This window comes from Oncorhynchus gorbuscha, linkage group LG15 (genome assembly GCF_021184085.1).
Source record: "Oncorhynchus gorbuscha isolate QuinsamMale2020 ecotype Even-year linkage group LG15, OgorEven_v1.0, whole genome shotgun sequence".
NCBI lineage: Eukaryota > Metazoa > Chordata > Actinopteri > Salmoniformes > Salmonidae > Oncorhynchus > Oncorhynchus gorbuscha.
The window spans coordinates 78,057,849-78,077,787 of NC_060187.1; the positions used below are offsets into that span (position 1 = coordinate 78,057,849).

The window sequence follows — 19,939 nt, forward strand, 5'->3', positions numbered from 1 at the left end:
ACAGCACAGCAAACAAGGATCCGACAAGGACAGAAGCAGAAACAGAGAGAGAAATAGAGACTTAATCAGAGGGCAAAATAGGGGACAGGTGTGAAAGAGTAAACAAGGTCGTTAGGAGAATGAGGAACAGCTGGGAGCAGGAACGGAACGATAGAGAGAGAGAGGGATAGAGAGAGGGAAAGAAACCTAATAAGACCAGCAGGGGGAAACGAATAGAAGAGAAAGCACAGGGACAAGACATGACAATATATGACAATACATGACAAAACAACAACACAAAGAGTTATCTACCCATAATGGAGATGTCTGGATAAAACACTTCTCCCATCTTATTGGCTCTATAACAAACAACAACACAAAGAGCTATCTACCCATAATGGAGATGTCTGGATAAAACACTTCTCCCATCTTATCGGCTCTATAACAAACAACAACACAAAGAGTTATCTATCTAAGATGGAGATGTCTGGAGAAACCACTTCTCCCATCTTATTGGCTCTATAACAAACAACAACACAAAGAGTTATCTATCCATAATGGAGATGTAAGGAGAAACCACTTCTCCCATCTTATTGGCTCTATAACAAACAACAACACAAAGAGTTATCTATCCATAATGGAGATGTCTGGAGAAACCACTTCTCCCATCTTATTGGCTCTATAACAAACAACAACACAAAGAGTTATCTATCCATAATGGAGATGTCTGGAGAAACCACTTCTCCCATCTTATTGGCTCTATAACAAACAACAACACAAAGAGTTATCTATCCATAATGGAGATGTCTGGATAAACCACTTCTCCCATCTTATTGGCTCTATAACAAACAACAACACAAAGAGTTATCTATCCATAATGGAGATGTCTGGATAAAACACTTCTCCCATCTTATTGGCTCTATAACAAACAACAACACAAAGAGTTATCTATCCATAATGGAGATGTCTGGATAAAACACTTCTCCCATCTTATTGGCTCTAAAACAAACAACAACACAAAGAGTTATCTATCCATAATGGAGATGTCTGGATAAAACACTTCTCCCATCTTATTGGCTCTATAACAAACAACAACACAAAGAGTTATCTATCCATAATGGAGATGTCTGGAGAAACCACTTCTCCCATCTTATTGCTATAACAAACAACAACACAAAGAGTTATCTATCCATAATGGAGATGTCTGGATAAAACACTTCTCCCATCTTATTGGCTCTATAACAAACAACAACACAAAGAGTTATCTATCCATAATGGAGATGTCTGGAGAAACCACTTCTCCCATCTTATTGGCTCTATAACAAACAACAACACAAAGAGTTATCTATCTAAAATGGAGATGTCTGGATAAAACACTTCTCCAATCTATTTGGACGTATAACAAACAACAACACAAAGAGTTATCTATCCATAATGGAGATGTCTGGAGAAACCACTTCTCCCATCTTATTGGCTCTATAACAAACAACAACACAAAGAGTTATCTATCCATAATGGAGATGTCTGGATAAACCACTTCTCCCATCTTATTGGCTCTATAACAAACAACAACACAGAGTTATCTATCCATAATGGAGATGTCTGGATAAAACACTTCTCCCATCTTATTGGCTCTATAACAAACAACAACACAAAGAGTTATCTATCCATAATGGAGATGTCTGGATAAACCACTTCTCCCATCTTATTGGCTCTATAACAAACAACAACACAAAGAGTTATCTATCCATAATGGAGATGTATGGATAAAACACTTCTCCCATCTTATTGGCTCTATAACAAACAACAGCACAAAGAGTTATCTATCCATAATGGAGATGTATGGATAAAACACTTCTCCAATCTATTTGGACGTATAACAAAGAACATATACATTATCAAATACAAATCTTAGAATCAACTATTAAAGTCTCCCGGAACACACTGGATTCTCCAATAACATTGAATGAACTTCAGCACCAAATAAATATACAGACAACAAATTATAATTGGCAATGCTCAAACTCTTTAACATCATCCTTAGCTCTGGCAATCTTCCCCAATATTTGGAACCAAGGCCTGACCACCCCAATCCACAAAAGTGGACACAAATTTGACCTCAATAACTGCCATGGGATATGCGTCAACAGCAACCTTGGGAAAATCATCTGCATTATCATTAACAGCAGACTCATACAATTCCTCAGTGAAAACAATGTTTAACAAGTCAGCTAAGAACAATTTTTCATTTACAATGATGGCCTACCCCGGCCAAACCCTAACCCGGACGAAGCTGGGCCAATTGTGCGGGACTCCCAATCACGGCCAGTTGTGATGCAGCCTGGAATCAAACCAGGTCTGTAGTGATGCCTCTAGCACTGAGATGCAGTGCTTTAGACTGCTGTGCCACTTGGGAGCCCAGTAAATCTCAGTAAGACAAGAATAATGCTGTTCCAAAAAAGGTCAATTTGCCAGGACCACAAATACAAATTCCATCTAGACACCATTGCCCTAGAGCACACAAAAAACTATACATACCTCGGCCTAAACATCAGTGCCACACCTAACTTCCACAAAGCTGCAAACGAGCTGAGAGACAAGGCAAGAAGGGCCTTCTGTGCCATCAAAAGGAACATAAAATTCGACATACCAATTAGGATCTGGCTAAAAATATTTGAATCAGTTATAGAACCCTTTGCCCTTTTTCGTTGTGAGGTCTGGGGTCCGCTCATGAACCAAGAATTCACAATATGTGACAAACAACCAATTGAGACTCTGCATGCAGCATTTTGATAAAATATCCTCTGTGTTCAACGTAAAACACCAAATAATGCATGCAGGGCAGAATTAGGCTGATACCCGCTAATTATCAAAATCCAGAAAAGAGCCATTCAATTCTACAATCACCTAAAAGGAAGCGATTCCCAAACCTTCCATAACAAAGCCATCACCTACAGAGAGATGAACCTGGAGAAGAGTCCCCTAAGCAAACAGACCCCACAGAGCCCCAAGACAGCAACACAATTTGATCCAACCAAATATAATTACTTGACACTGGAAAGAATTAACAAAAAAACAGAGCAAACTAGAATGCTATTTGGCCCTAAACAGAGAGTACACAGTGGTAGAATACCTGACCACTGTGACTGACCCAAACTTAAGGAAATCTTTGACTATGTACAGATTCAGTGAGCATAGCCTTGCTATTGAGAAAGGCTGCCATAGGCAGACCTGGCTCTCAAGAGAAGACAGGCTATGTGCACACTGCTCATAAAATGAGGTGGAAACTGAGCTGCACTTCCTAACCTCCTGCCAAATGTATGACAATATTAGAGACACATATTACTCTCTGATTACACAGATCCAAAAATAATTTCAAAATTAGATTTTTGATAAACTCCCATATCTACTGGGTGGAATTCCACAGTGTGCCATCACAGCAGCAATATTTGTGTCCTGTTGCCACAAGAAAAGGGCAACCAGTGAAGAACAAACACCATTGTAAATACAACCCATATTTATGAGGGGAGGGGAAGAGTGAGAGAGAGAGGGATGGTAAGAGGAGGAGAGGGAGGGAAAACAGAGAGGGGGAGGGAGAGAGAATACATGGAGAGAATACAGAGAGAGCTAAATCAAGAGAGAGAAGGAGGGAGATGAGAGAGAGAGATGACAGAGAATAGGATCGATGGAGAGAGGGATGACACAGAGCAAAGGCTTTGGAGAGCTTTGATGCTGAAGGAATACCCTCCTGTGTTTTGTCATGATTCTCTGTGTGTGTGTGTGTGTGTGTGCATGTGTATGTGTGTGCGTGTGTATGTGTGTGTTGTGTGAGTGTGTGTTTGTGTGTGTGTGTGTGTGTGTGTGTGTGTGTGTGTGTGTGTGTGTGTGTGTGTGTGTGTATGTGTGGTGTGTGTGTGTGTGTGTGTGTGGGGGTGTGTGTGTGTGTGTGTGTGTGTGGTGTGTGTGTGTGTGTGCGTGGTGTGTTGGTGTGTGTGTGTGTGTGTGTGTGTGCGTGGTGTGTGTATGTGGTGTGTGTGTGTGGTGTGTGTGTGTGTGGTGTGCGTGTGCGTGGTGTTTGTGTGTGTGTGTGTGTGTGCGTGGTGTTTGTGTGTGTGTGTGTGTGTGTGTGTGTGTGTGTGTGTGTGTGTGTGTGTGTGTGTGTGTGTGTGTGTGTGTGTGTGTGTGTGTGTGTGTGTGTGTGTGTGTGTGTGTGTGTGTGTGTGTGTGTGTTATTTGAGAGTGTGAGTGTGACAGAGAGAGGGGGAGAGAAGGATGGGTAGAGGGGCTGGGAAACCGCTGCAGTGCGTTGTTAGGCAGCTCGTGCACAGGAGAGGGAGACAGAGAGAGAACCCCGTTTTACAGCTCCAATATTACAGCAGTGCAGTTATATCCACAACAATGACAACAATGACAAAGCCCACCACTCAGTCCCCTGCTATTGAACCTCTAATGGTATGGCTACAAGCCACAGCATTCAACACACTGCCCTTCACAGGCTAATGGACAAGAGTACTGCCTGTCAATAATATGATGCTTCCCTTTCCTATTAGCCTGATTTCCCAATTACCATATCTCTAGGATTTCACTACAGATATAACACAGATATAATACGATTATGGTAATAATAATGTTAACAATGTCAACATGTTGATGATAATAATAGTAATAATACAAGTTATAGTTATAGCAATAGTAGTAGCCGTAGTAATAATAATGATATCACTCCTCAATTTTTTACTAAAAGCTGTCTCTCTCAGTCATACTAACTTACTAACGGGATCGTATAAGACCCTCACTGCACTGGTAAAGAGAGAGGGAGAGAGACTGAGCGAGCAAGCGCAGAAGAGAGAGCCAGAGAGGGAGGGAGAGACTGTGTGCAGGACAGCGAGTGAGAGCGAAGCGAGCAAGAGAGAGAAGCGTGAGATAGAGAGAGAGAATGCATGGTGTCAGGGTAACGCTTCCTTGCTTGTATCCAGGGCCTTTGTGAATACACCATGGGATGCATCGGCTCACGGAGACTCAGTAAGACCTGCTATTCTTCCCTTATGGCTGGGGGCTGTGGTTGGGGCTGGGGGCTGGGGCTTGGGTGAGGGGACAGGGGTCCTGCTTGCTGCTGTTACGTACAGTGTGTGTGTGTGTGTGTGTGTGTGTGTGTGTGTGTGTGTGTGTGTGTGTGTGTGTGTGTGTGTGTGTGTGTGTGTGTGTGTGTGTGTGTGTGTGTGTGTGTGTGTGTGTGTGTGTGTGTGTGTGTGTGTGTGTGCGTGTGAATAGGCTGTGAGGACCGCGGGATGAAGAAGGGGGTGGATGGTAACCACGTCACTGTTTATATGGGGCTTGACAATTCACGTTTGGCCAAGATGTCAGGGACAATATGTGTTAAAATGTGCTGCTGAGTGTGTGCATTCTCCCCCCCCCCTCCATCCCACCCTCTTCTCCTGCCTTGATTCAGGATGATGCCTGGCAGAGTATATGTGTGTGTGGGAGGGAAAGAGAGAAGGATGAAGAGGAGGAGACGGGGGAGACGGGGGAGACAGATTGAAAATGCTATGACAGTTGCTATTCACAGAGAGGGAGAGATAGATGAAGCAAGAGGAGAGGGAAGAAAGAGGGGAATATTCTACTGTGTAGTGTAGTATTATGTGTATAAATATTGAGAGAGAAAGAGAGATGAGGTGGGCTGGAGGGAGAGAGGCAGGCAGAGAGAGAGAAAGAGAGATGAGGTGGGCTGGAGGGAGAGAGGCAGACAGAGAGAGAGAAGACATGCTGAATTGTATTGCAGGCAAAGAGGAGGGGAGATGGAGGGAGGGGTTGAGATGGAGAGGGGGAGGGGGAGGGGAATACGCGAGGGAAAGAGTGTATGGGATTGCATGGAGGGCTATTCAGGTTGGGATTGTCCTGGACAATACCCATCTGTGACACTTTAGGTAAATCAACGTCAGGACTGCTGAGGAGTCAGGGTGGGGTGGGGTGGCGAGGTAGTAAATAATAATGCATACGATTAAAGGTAAACACACCTCAGAAATCATAGAATGTATGTACAGAATGAGAATATGAAATGATTCATGTGTACAGTAGCATCTTCAATAGGAAACATCAACAACAAGTGGATTGTGATATGCTACAGAAAAACAGAGGAGGACGTCCCAGTAGTCTATAGATGATGACTGCATTGGTCTGTTCTGTGTGCAAAATGTGTACATCGGGTTTACATTGGATTTAAATATAGGCCTAAAGTACTTACATGAAGTGCATTGTGAAATATTTGTCATCCACTTTGTACAATCACAAACGAACGTTCAATACATAATGATTCATGAACACTCAGTACAGCATGATGGTGTGGCCGGTGACACGTTGCTTCTTGAAAGTCCAATCGCTTGAAAACTCTGTATCAACAGTGGACTACTGAAAAGAATAGCAAAATGTTGTTTTTGAGTGGATTTTCCCTTTAAGCAAAAACCTCTAGACATACTGGAGGCTATTTACTTGAAGTGATATTAGTATTGTAGTAGTCTTTCTCAACACTGAGGTACAGTACCTAGTAGTTTTAAATGGCTGAAGGACACAGGTAGGTTAGAGGTGAACAAGGATGGGATCAATTCCATTTAAATTCAACAGGAAATTACTTGAAATCCAGTGAACAAATTTAAAGCTGCCCACTATTATCCTTATTTCAACTGCCTGAACTGAAATGGAATTGACCCCAGCTGTGGTATTGAGGTCAGCAATGTGACATGGTGGTGGGTGAGTGAGGTGCCCCCCCCCCCTTTAGAAATAACTGCAAACTAGAGATAACAACACATGAAGTATCCAAAGGATGAAAGACATTGTAGAATGAGTTGATGTCTAGAATGTAAACCAGCTGGCAGCGGGTGTGAGGTGAATAGTGATGACGTGATAACTGTGTTAAACTAGCGCTAACACATAGAATTAGAAATTTGATTATTAACAAGTGATTGAATTGTATCTCCATGGATATACAGTTGAAGTCGGAAGTTGACATACATTTAGGTTGGAGTCATTAAAACTCGTTTTTCAATCACTCCACAAATGTCTTGTTAACAAACTATAGTTTGGCAAGTCGGTTAGGACATCTACTTTGTGCATGACAGAAATAATTTTTCAAACAATTGTTTACAGACAGATTATTTCACTTCTAATTCACTGTATCACAACTCCAGTGAGTCAGACGTTTACATACACTAAGTTGACTGTGCCTTTAAACAGCTTGGAAACTTCCAGAAAAGGATTTCATGTCTTTAGATATTTCTTATATGCTAATTGATATCATTTGACTCAATTGAAGGTGTATCTATGGATGTATTTCAAGGCCTAGCTTCAAACTCAATGCCTCTTTGCTTGACATCATGGGAAAATCAAAAGAAATCAGCCAAGACCTCAGAAAATAATTGTAGACCTCCACAAGTCTGGTTCATCCATGGGAGCAATTTCCTAACACCTGAAGGTACCACATTCATCTGTACAAACAATAGTACACAAGTATAAACACCATGGGACCACGCAGCCATCATACCGCTCAGGAAGGAGACGTGTTCTGTCTCCTAGAAATGAACGTACTTTGGTGCGAAAAGTGCAAATCAATCCCAGAACAACATCAAAGGACCTTGTGTAGATCCTGGAGGAAACAGGTACAAAAGTATCTATATCCACAGTATAACGAGTCCTATATCGACATAACCTGAAAGGCTGCTCAGCAAGGAAGAAGCCACTGCTCCAAAACCGCCATAAAAAAAGCCAGACTAGGGTTTGCAACTGCACATGGGGACAAAGATCGTGCTTTTTGGAGAAATATCCTCTGGTCTGATGAAACAAAAATAGAACTGTTTGGCCATAATGACTATCGTTATGTTTGGAGGAAAAAGGGGGATGCTTGCAAGCTGAAGAACACCATCCCAACCGTGAAGCACGTTGTGGGGGTGCTTTGCTGCAGGAGGGACTGGTGCACTTCACAAAATAGATGGCATCATGAGGTCGGAAAATGATGTGGATATATTGGTGCAACATCTCAAGACATTCCAAAGTTGTGGGAAAATGGCTTATGGACAAGAAAGTCAAGGTATTGGAGTGGCCATCACAAAGCCCTGACCTCAATCCTTTAGAAAATTTGTGGGCAGAACTGAAACTGTGTTCAAGCAAGGAGGCCTACAAACCTGACTCAGTTACACTAGCTCTGTCAGGAGGAATGGGTCAAAATTCACCCAAATTATTGTGGGGAGCAATGCTACCAAATACTAATTGAGTCAATGTAAACTTCTGACCCACTGGGAATTTGATGAAAGAAATAAAAGCTGAAATAAATCATTCTCTCTACTATTATTCTGACATTTCACATTCTTAAAATAAAGTGGGGATCCTAAATTACCTTAAACAGGGATTTTTTTTTACAATGATTAAATGTCAGGAAATGTGAAAAACAGAATCATTCTTAAATGTCAAGCATGTTGTAACCATGGCAATGTTTCTGTCCTATGATTTTGACCACCATGGTGACTAAATTTAGACTAGGGTTCTTCTAAGCTGTTGTTTAACACTTGATTTAGTGAAGAAGTGAGTGTGTGCTGCTGATACTGCAGTGTAAAGAGCTGGAGAGAGCAGCGTGGTGTGTAGGTCTGCCTGCCTGGGTGTGGCAACAGTGTTTGTCCTGGGTGAGAAGGGGTTTAGTGTCCAGTATTGATCAGCTTCCCCAGCTGCAGTCCTCCCTGCCAACCACAGCTCAACAGGAGGAGGCAGAGGAATACAATATCTACACACTGGAGTAAGACAGAGTATCTACATACTGGAGTAAGACAGAGCATCTACACACTGGAGTAAGACCAGAGTATCTACATACTGGAGTAAGACCAGAGTATCTACATACTGGAGTAAGACCAGAGAGCAAGGCTCATGCAGGTCTGTATGTGTAATGGTATAGCTTCCGTCCCTCTCCTCGCCCCTACCTGGGCTCGAACCAGGGACCCTCTCCTCACCCCTACCTGGGCTCGAACCAGGGACCCTCTCCTCACGCCTACCTGGGCTCGAACCAGGGACCCTCTGCACATCGACAACAGCCACCCTCGAAGCATCGTTACCCATCGCTCCACAAAAGCCGGGGTACTTGTAGAGCAAGGGGAACAACTACTTCAAGGTCTCAGAGCGAGTGACGTCACAGTTTGAAACGCTATTAGTGCGCTCCCCGCTAACTAGCTAGCCATTTCACATTGGTTACATATGCAATGTCAGTTTTTAGTAAGCACCTGATAAATAGCCTGCTAACTGATTGACTATTCTGTACCACTAGAGGTGTTGATTCGTAAAGTATACCAAATCATCATGCTGTACCACCAGTGGTGTTGATTCCTATATTATACCACATCACTATACTGTACCACCAGTGGTGTTGATTCCTATATTATACCACATCACTATACTGTACCACCAGTGGTGTTGATTCCTATATTATACCACATCACTATACTATACCACCAGTGGTGTTGATTCCTCCATTAAACCACATCACTATACTGTACCACCATCGGTGTTGATATCTATACCACATCACTATACTCTTAACACCAGTGGTGTTGATACCTACATTATACCACATCACTATACTGTACCACCAGTGGTGTTGATTTCCTATACCACATCACTACGTGCTACCAGTGGTGTTGATTCCTATACCACATCACTATACTCTTAACACCGGTGGTGTTGATACCTACAGTTTACCACATCACTATTCTGTACCACCAGTGGTGTTGATACCTACATTATACCACATCACTATTCTGTACCACCAGTGGTGTTGATTCCTATACCACATCACTATTCTGTACCACCAGTGGTGTTGATATCTATACCACATCACTATACTGTACCACCAGTGGTGTTGATACCTACAGTTTACCACATCACTATACTGTACCACCATCGGTGTTGATACCTACAGTTTACCACATCACTATACTGTACCACCATCGGTGTTGATACCTACAGTTTACCACATCACTATACTGTACCACCATCGGTGTTGATACCTACAGTTTACCACATCACTATACTGTACCACCATCGGTGTTGATACCTACAGTTTACCACATCACTATACTGTACCACCATCGGTGTTGATACCTACAGTTTACCACATCACTATACTGTACCACCATCGGTGTTGATACCTACAGTTTACCACATCAGTATTCTGTACCACCAGTGGTGTTGATTCCTACACCACATCACTATACTGTACCACCATCGGTGTTGATATCTATACCACATCACTATACTGTAACACCAGTGGTGTTGATACCTACAGTTTACCACATCACTATTCTGTACCACCAGTGGTGTTGATTCCTACAGTTTACCACATCACTATACTGTACCACCATCGGTGTTGATATCTATACCACATCACTATACTGTACCACCATCGGTGTTGATATCTATACCACATCACTATACTGTACCACCATCGGTGTTGATATCTATACCATATCACTATACTGTACCACCATCGGTGTTGATATCTATACCACATCACTATACTGTAACACCAGTGGTGTTGATACCTACAGTTTACCACATCACTATACTGTACCACCATCTGTGTTGATATCTATACCATATCACTATACTGTACCACCATCGGTGTTGATATCTACACCACATCACTATACTGTACCACCATCGGTGTTGATATCTACACCACATCACTATACTGTACCACCATCGGTGTTGATATCTATACCACATCACTATACTGTAACACCAGTGGTGTTGATACCTACAGTTTACCACATCACTATACTGTACCACCATCGGTGTTGATATCTATACCACATCACTATACTGTAACACCAGTGGTGTTGATACCTACAGTTTACCACATCACTATTCTGTACCACCAGTGGTGTTGATTCCTAAATTATACCACATCACTATACTGTACCACCAGCGGTGTTGATATCTATACCATATCACTATACTGTAACACCAGTGGTGTTGATACCTACAGTTTACCACATCACTATACTGTACCACCATCTGTGTTGATATCTATACCATATCACTATACTGTAACACCAGTGGTGTTGATACCTACAGTTTACCACATCACTATTCTGTACCACCAGTGGTGTTGATTCCTAAATTATACCACATCACTATACTGTACCACCAGCGGTGTTGATATCTATACCATATCACTATACTGTAACACCAGTGGTGTTGATACCTACAGTTTACCACATCACTATACTGTAACACCAGTGGTGTTGATACCTACAGTTTATCACATCACTATTCTGTACCACCAGTGGTGTTGATACCTACATTATACCACATCACTATTCTGTACCACCAGTGGTGTTGATACCTACATTATACCACATCACTATTCTGTACCACCAGTGGTGTTGATACCTATACCACATCACTATACTGTACCACCAGTGTTTTTTATTCCTGTACCTAACACCATACTGTACTATCTCCTCATTTAAAACCATGGTTATTACACATGCACATCTTTTACAGTGATTATATACACTGAGTGTACAACACATTAAGAACATATTATGTTGCACCCTTTTTCCCTTCAGAACAGCCTCAATTTGTCGGGTCATGGACTCTACAAGGTGTCAAAGCATTTCACATCGATGCTGGCCCATGTTGACTCCAATGCTTCCCACAGTTGTGTCAAGTCAGCAGGATGTCTTTTTGGTGGTGGACCATTCTTGATGACATGGGAAACTGTCGAGTGTGAAAAACCCAATGTAACAGTATTGCTTCCGTCCCTCTCCTCACCCCTACCTGGGCTCGAACCAGGGACCCTCTGCACACATCAACAACTGATATACTCCAAGCTTCGTTACCTATTGCTCCACAAAAGCCACGGCCTGGCATGGGAAACAGCTACTTCAAGGTCTCAGAGTGAGTGATGTCACCGATTGAAACGCTATTAGCGCGCACCCTGCTAACTAACTAGCCATTTCACATGGGTTACCCCAGCAGCGCTGAGGTTCTTGACATACTCAAACCGGTGCACCTGGCACGTACTACCATACCCCGTTCAAAAGCACAATCTTTTGTCTTGTCCATTCACCGTCTGAATGGCATGCATGCACAATCCATGTCTCAATTGTCTCAAGCCTTAAAAATCCTTCTTTAACCTGTCTCCGCCCCTTCATCTACACTGATGGAAGTAGATTTAACAGGTGACATCAATAAGGAATCATAGCTTTAACCTGGTCAGTCTATGTAATCCTAAAGTTTTGTATACTCAGTGTAAAACCATAGTGATTATACAGCCACATAATGTACAGTGCATTACCTGGGCTGATGTTGAGGAAACGAGTAAACAGATGTGATGTCAACTGGTGCATAAGGAAGGCTCCACCAGCTGACTGTCTGGTGTGTGTCTACATGTGTGTGCGTGTGCACGTGACCTGTAGGCAGACTCTCTCTGCAGGGTGGGCATAGTGTATTGCTGCTGACATGTCGCTGAAGGAGGGCTCAATAGGCACTATAATCTAATTCTAATAATGCAGTCTGAGTGCCTGTGGGATTTGAAAGCAGTTTTAAAATGTCTGCAGCAAATTGAGTTACAAAACCATGATGCATCTGCAAAAATCAACTGTCAATTTGACTAATATGTTTCGTTTTTGGCAAAAAGTGTCTTTATTTGAAATACTTTTTACATTTTCACCTGTTTTTTCACCTGTTTTTTGTACATTTTCAGCCCAAATTCTCTATACCGAACTGCGTCCAGATTCAATTCCCAGGTCATTTTATACCATTTTACTTTAGAAAACCTAACTTATTTGTAACGGTATTCCTGTGGTGAAGTAGAGGACCAAAACGCAGCGTGGTTATATTGATTCATGTTTCATAAAAAAAAGATAAACACGAACACTACAAAACAATAAACGTGGAAAACCAAAAACAGCCCTATCTGGTGCAAAACACAGAGACAGGAACAATCACCCACCAACACACAGTGAAACCCAGGCTACCTAAGTATGATTCTCAATCAGAGACAACTAATGACACCTGCCTCTGATTGAGAACCATACTAGGCCGAAACATAGAAATACCCCAAAACATAGAAAACAAACAGACTGCCCACCCATCTCATGCCCTGACCATACTAAATAAATACAAAACAAAGGAAATAAAGGTCAGAACGTGTCATTATTTGAATGAAACACATAACAGGTTGCTGTAGTTTGTCTACAAATCATGCAAATTAAAGTCTACATTAAATAATATTTATGAGGTAAAAACAGTGTCTGTGGTCTCATTACACTTTTTCAAGTTCCTTTAAAAACTTTTTTTAAAATAATGTTTTAGTCACCCATGATGCATCATCTAGACTAGAGGATTATTCCTAGATGAGCACAAGTTAAAGTGGCACTCCAGTCTCCTTTTCAGCTCATTCAACACCTGATCTTCTTAACAAAAGGCACATCTCAATAGGTGGTACAGGTAAGTAATGACATGGTACAACTGGGGGGGGGGGCACCATCAGACCAACTCCTTCAATGGCCTACTCCTTCTAGTTTGCAGTTGTGTCTAAAAAACACTATTTTGCTCAAAACATATTATTTCATCCTTTAGTGTGTGTAATTTACTGTATTTATGCTTGGCATATCGGTTTTCAACAGTAGAAGTTCCAAAATGGCTGGAGGATGTCTTTGTTAGTTTTTTTGCTTATATGCCTTCAGAATGTGGTTCTTATTTTCAAACACCCCCTTCAAACACCCCCCCACCCCACTTGTCCTCATTACCAAAACGACTAAAATTGAAAAAAAGTCAGAGAACCATTACTTTACCAATGTGGAGGCACGAATGGACTTTAGCGATGTGGTCAATTTTTATCTGAATCATAATGGCTGTTTCCTAATATTTGCAGATTGAGCTAAGGGTCCCTTATTAACGAAACACAAACTTCTCATGACCATGTCATTTTGGGAATGAAAACAATCCTTTTGGTAATCGAGAGCTTCTTAATTATTGACATAGCCTTGCTTTGTTCAATGTTCTCTACCTACAGGGCATTCAGAAAATATTTTCCACATTTTGTTGTGTTACACAGTGGGATTCAAATGCATTTAACTGTCATTTGTTGTCAACGATCTACACAAAATACCATAATGTCAAAGTGGAAGAAAAATTTTAACAGTTGTAAAAACAAAAAACAAAAAAACAGTAATATATCTTGATTAGATAAGTATTCTACCCCCTGAGTTAATACATGTTAAAATCACCTTTGGCAGAGATTACGGCTGTAAATCTTTCTGGGTAAGTCTCTAGGAGCTTTCCACTCTGGAATGTGCAACATTTGGCCATTATTCTTTTAAAAATTCTTCAGGCTCTGTCGAATTGTTTGTTAAACAACCATTTTAAGGTCTTGGCATAGATTTTCAAGCAGATTCCTCTCTGGCAACTGAGTTAGGAAGGAAGTCTGTATTTTTGTAGAGACTGGGTGTGTTGATACACCATCCAACATCCAAAGTGTAATTAATAACTTCACCATGCTGAAAGGGGTAATCAATGTCTGCTTTTTATTTTTTACCCATCTACCAAAAGGTGCTCTTGTTTGCGAGGCATTGGAAAACCTCCCTGGTCTTTGTGGTTGAATCTGTGTTTGAAATTCCCTGCTCGACTGAGAGACCTTACATATATTTGCATATGTGAGGTACAGAGATGTGGTAGTCATTAAAAAATCATGTTAAAAAAAATTGCACACAGAGTATGCAACTTACTTTGTGACTTGTTAAGCAAATATGTACTCATGAACTTGTTTAGGCTTTCCATAACAAAAGGGTTGTACACTTATTGACTCAAGACATTTCAGCTTTTCGTTTTTAATTCATTTGTAAAACATTGGATAAAACATAATTCCACAATTCCACAACCCAGATGGTTTGGGATGAGTTGGACCCCTTGGCATTTTTCCCATTTTGTTGCCTTACAACCTGTAATTAAAATGGATTTTGGGGGGGTTTGTATAATTTGATTTACATAACATGCCTACCACTTTGAAGATGCAAAATATTTGTTTTATTGTGAAACAAACAAGAAATAAGACAAAATAATTAACTTGAGCGTGTATAACTATTCACCCCCCAAAAGTCAATACTTTGTAGAGCCACCTTTTGCAATAACTACAGCTGCAAGTCTCTTTGGGTATGTCTTTAGAAGCTTGGCATATCTACCTACTGGGATTTGTACCTATTCTTCAAGGCAAAACTGCTCCAGCTCCTTCAAGTTGGATGGGTTCTGCTGGTGTACAGCAATCTTTCAGTCATACCACAGATTCTCAATTGGATTGAGGTCTAGGCTTTGACTAGGCCATTCCAAGTCATTTAAATGTTTCCCCTTAAACCACTCGAGTGTTGCTTTAGCAGTATGCTTAGGGTCATTGTCCTGCTGAAAGGTGAACCTCCGTCCCAGTCTCAAATCTCTTGAAGATTGAAACAGGTTTCCCTCAAGAAGTTCCCTGTATTTGGCGCCATCCATCATTTCTTCAATTCTGACTAGTTTCCCAGTCCCTTCCGATGAAAAACATCCCCACAGCATGATGCTGCCACCACCATGCTTCACTGTGGGGATGGTGTTCTTGGGGAGTGATGAGAGGTGTTGGGTTTGCGTCAGACATAGCGTTTTATGTCTGACCAGCCTCATCTGACCAGAGTACCTTCTTCCATATGTTTGGGGAGTCTCCCAAATGCCTTTTGGTGAACACCAAACTTGTTTGCTTATTTTTTTCTTTAAGCAATGGCTTTTTCTGGTTACTCTTCCATAAAGCCCAGCTCTGTGGAGTGTATGGCTGAAAGTGGTCCTATGGACAGATACTCCAATCTCCGTTGTGGTGCTTTTACAGCTCCTTCAGGGTTATCTTTGGTCTCTTTGTTGCCTCTCTGATCTCCTTGCCTGGTCCTTGAGTTTTGGTGGCGCCCTCTCTTGGCAGATTTGTTGTGGTGCCATATTCTTTCTATTTTGTAATAATGGATTTAATGGTGCTCCATGGGATGTTCAAAGTTTCAGATATTTTATAACCCAACCCTGATCTGTACTTCTCCACAACTTTGTCCCTGACCTGTTTGAAGAGCTCCTTGGTCTTCATGGTGCCACTTGCTTGTTGTGTTGCAGACTCTGGGGCCTTTCAGAACTGGTGTATAATTCCTGAGATCATGTGACAGATCATGTGACACTTAGATTGCACACAGGTGGACATCTGAGGGTAATTGGTTGCACCAGATCTTATTGAGGGGCTTCATAGCAAAAGGGTGAATTCATATGCCACTTTTCCGTTTTTGTTTTTTATAATTTTTTTAAACAAGTTATTTTTTCCATGACATGAAATCCAAATAAAAATCTATTTAAATTACAGGTTGTAATGCAACACATAGAAAAAATGCCAAAGGGGATGAATACTGTTGGAAAACCATTCCTCATGAAGCTTGTTGAGAGAATGCTAAGAGTGTGCAAAGCTGTCATCAAGGCAAAGGGTGGCTACTTTGAAAAATCTAAAATCTAAAACCTTTGGACATGATTCCATATATATTATTTCATAGTTTTGATGTCTTCACTATTCTACAATGTAGAAAATAGTTTAAAAAAATGTAAAAACCTGGAATGAGTAGGTGTGTCCAAACCTTTGACTGGTACTGTAAATACACTAATAAAATAATGACTTGATAATGCTAAAACAATATTAATTAGGGGAGCAGTGTAAAAAAATGGATTTGTTTAACTTTTTTGGACTGTTTCGGTAATGAGAATGTTTGTGTTGATCGTTGTTGGAATTGTGGTAAAATACATCATATCTTATAGAAAAAGCATAGATAAGTACAGATCCTAATCTCAGTGATCCAAGAGAAAATGACAAGAAAAATTACACTTCAGAATTTTTGCGTTAAATGTCAGTTCCGTTAGAATGACCCATGTGTGTGTGTGAGCATACTCACTCCTCTTTTTTTGGAGTGTGTGCTCTGTGTGTGTGTGTGTGTGTGTGTGTGTGTGTGTGTGTGTGTGTGTGTGTGTGTGTGTGTGTGTGTGTGTGTGTGTGTGTGTGTGTGTGTGTGTGTGTGTGTGTGTGTGTGTGTGTGTGTGTGCAAACTCTCTCCTCTTTCTGAGGTGTGTGCTTTAGTGTGTGTTGTATGTGAATGTTGTCATGATGTTGGCCTGTTGGGGGAGGTTTATGACCCCTATAAATACCTTTCCCCTTTTCTCTCTCTCTACTTTATAGAGTTGACTCTTGTAAAGACTTTGTAACATAGAGAGTCTAGTAACATCCAAAAGGTGGGAAACGGAACCATATTTCGGTAATCCAACCAGTTGAAAATATGCGTTGGTACTTAATGAAAATGATCTCAGATCAGTTGTTGTCTGAGATATTATTACTAATGACAGGATGACACACATTCAGATTAAATGCTTAATTGCTTAAATATGAAACTATATGTGGAAAGATTAAATGTAATTTTAGCTTCTTAAATGAGAGAATGGTGTGTCATAGAGAAACCCTGCTCACTCAGAGGCCCCGCCCAAGTGAACAGACATTGGTTGTAAACTATGAAACATACAAGAAAATTCAACTTTCTGTTCCGAGGACATGAGGATGATACTACAACGTATCCAGTTTACCACCAAAGACATTCTTCAGAGGACAAGAGATTCCTGCTGGGCAACCCGGCCTTCCATCTACGACAAACCTATTGAAGCGCAGCTCAGAGTAAATATTCCTTGCATTTTCCTTTTCCAAATGGGAGGTTATTTAGAATGCATAAGATTCTGTATTTACGATAGCATAGCAGCTTTTCCCTTTGTTACTCAGTCTTCCCGCTCTTTCATTCAAAACCCAACCCCCTTTCTTTGTGTAACCAGCTGTCATATCTGTTCTGTCCGCTAGGGACGTTTTCTTTTATGACATAATTTGTAATCAATGTATGTAGATGTAATTCCGTGTGATTATTTAGGTATTTAGTAATTAAATAATTAAACCAAATTTTGCATTGCTGATTCAACTTGTTAGCCAGGGTTCGTGAAGATAACCAAGAATTTACAACTTTCAGATGAGAATGAATAGAGTGACGATTAAATCTTGACTTCTACTGGTGTAAAAGATTACTAGGTCTTTAAGAGTTTATTTGGAAGATAACAGCTTTATAAACATTATTTCGTGGTGCCCCGACTTTCTGGTTAATTACATTTACCTGATTAGCTTAATCAGGTAATATTAATTACAGAGAAATGATTTATAGAATAGCATGTCATATCACTTAATCCGGCATAGCCAAAGACACGACAATGTATACAGTGTGTATGTGTAAACTGTGTGTGTGTGCACGCATGCTTGACTGCCGCCAGCTTACTCCATTACACTGCTTTGTTTATGATATTTCATTACTGAAAGTGATTCACTGACATTGATTTGATTAAAAATGCTAACAGACAGATACGATTCACTCCACACTCTTAGAAAAAAAGGTGCTATCTAGAACCTTAAAGGGTTCTTCGACAGTCCCCATAGCAGAACCCTTTGAAGAGCCCTTTTTGGTTTCAGGTAGAACCCCTTTGGTTCCAGTTAGAACCCTTTTGGTTCCTTGTAGAACTCTTTCCACAGAGGGTTCTACATGGAACCCAAAAGGGTTCTACCTGGAACCAAAAAGGATTCTATCCAGAACCAAAAAGTGTTATCCTATGGGGACAGCTGAAGAACCCTTTTGGAAGCCTTTTTTTCACAAGCACAGTGATTGGAGCATTGATTGGCTGAGGACTGAATCAACTGACACATAAACACAGTCAAGGTGAACGACTCAGTGAAGAACTACTTCAGTGAAAGTGTGTGTGTGTGTGTCATCTGGCCTTGCCGATGTGTCATCATTTTGTTGCTCAATTATGTGAGTATCTCGGTGACGGTGTAGGGTGACAACCCTTGATCAGTGTGTTTGGGAGAAAAAGGCAGTGATTATGAGAGTGCGCGTGTGTGCGCGTGTGTGCGCGTGTATGAGAGTGGCCGTGTGTGGGCGCAGGGTGGTAGTCCTTGCTGGTGAACACAGTGACTCAGTCTGAGAGTGAGTTATGAAACTGACACGCCATCTTGCCTTTAATGCTGACAGGAGAATATTATTATCAGATTGCTGTGTGCGTGTTGGCATGTGGACAACACTGCTACTGTCTATATCATTACCACTAACGGCAGATAGAAGAAATAAAGCACCGTTATCTACTACAGAGCACCGTGCTTCACATTTGCTTTGAAGAATCAATTGGATTTACTAACTGATATTGAGGGTGAACAAATAAAGTGTGACTTAAACCAGCAACCATTTGGTAGACTGAAGGCACTTCCATCTGTGACATAAAGCTTCAGACAGACCACACCTTTCCCCACTTATGCCCCGATTGTACAGGCCTTTCTTCGTTGAATCAGAGGAATGAGGTTAGTGTAGGGCTGGAGAAAGAACTTGGTGACCACTGCTTAGTTCTTAGCCCAGGCTGTCAGTCATGGTAACCCATGCAGGGTCCTACAGGTGGTGGGGTTAATAACTAAGCCGGAGTAATGAGGCATGGCCTACCCTCTCACGACAGGTGTATGTATCATTGGAGGGTGGAGCAGAGGGAAGAAATGTTTTCAGGAACAGGCCATCCACCCGCATCTTTCTCTGTCTGACAGACTGGCTTTTACACTTTCACCCACAGCCTCCCCATACGCTCTCTTTGTACCATCTGGAGCTCTGGTGCTCAGCTGTTTCCCGGCCAAACTCTCTCACACACCAGCCCGCTACAAGTTTAGCCTGCCTCCCACGTGTCAACTAGCCTCACCACAGCTGTCACCACCAGCACCAGCCAACCAGAACAGAGACCCCACGTTCATATCCAGCTCTGCATCGCTCGTTTGCAAAAGGACCTCTGAAATAAAAAGACAGATGATGCTCAAGCGCTTCTT

At 41.4% G+C, this 19,939-nt stretch overlaps 1 protein-coding gene across 4 annotated transcripts in view; it reads left to right on the plus strand.

The window, feature by feature from the left end:
- The first annotated feature begins 4,859 nt into the window (after window positions 1-4,859).
- Window positions 4,860-19,939, plus strand: part of LOC123996379 — a 34,356-nt gene continuing 19,276 nt past the window's right edge. For all 4 annotated transcript variants that reach the window (XM_046299763.1, XM_046299764.1, XM_046299765.1 and 1 more), the window contains exon 1: window positions 4,860-5,001. In XM_046299763.1, the coding sequence (XP_046155719.1) occupies window positions 4,974-5,001 (28 nt within the window). In that variant the 5' untranslated portion in view covers window positions 4,860-4,973. The remainder of the gene's footprint in view (window positions 5,002-19,939) is intronic.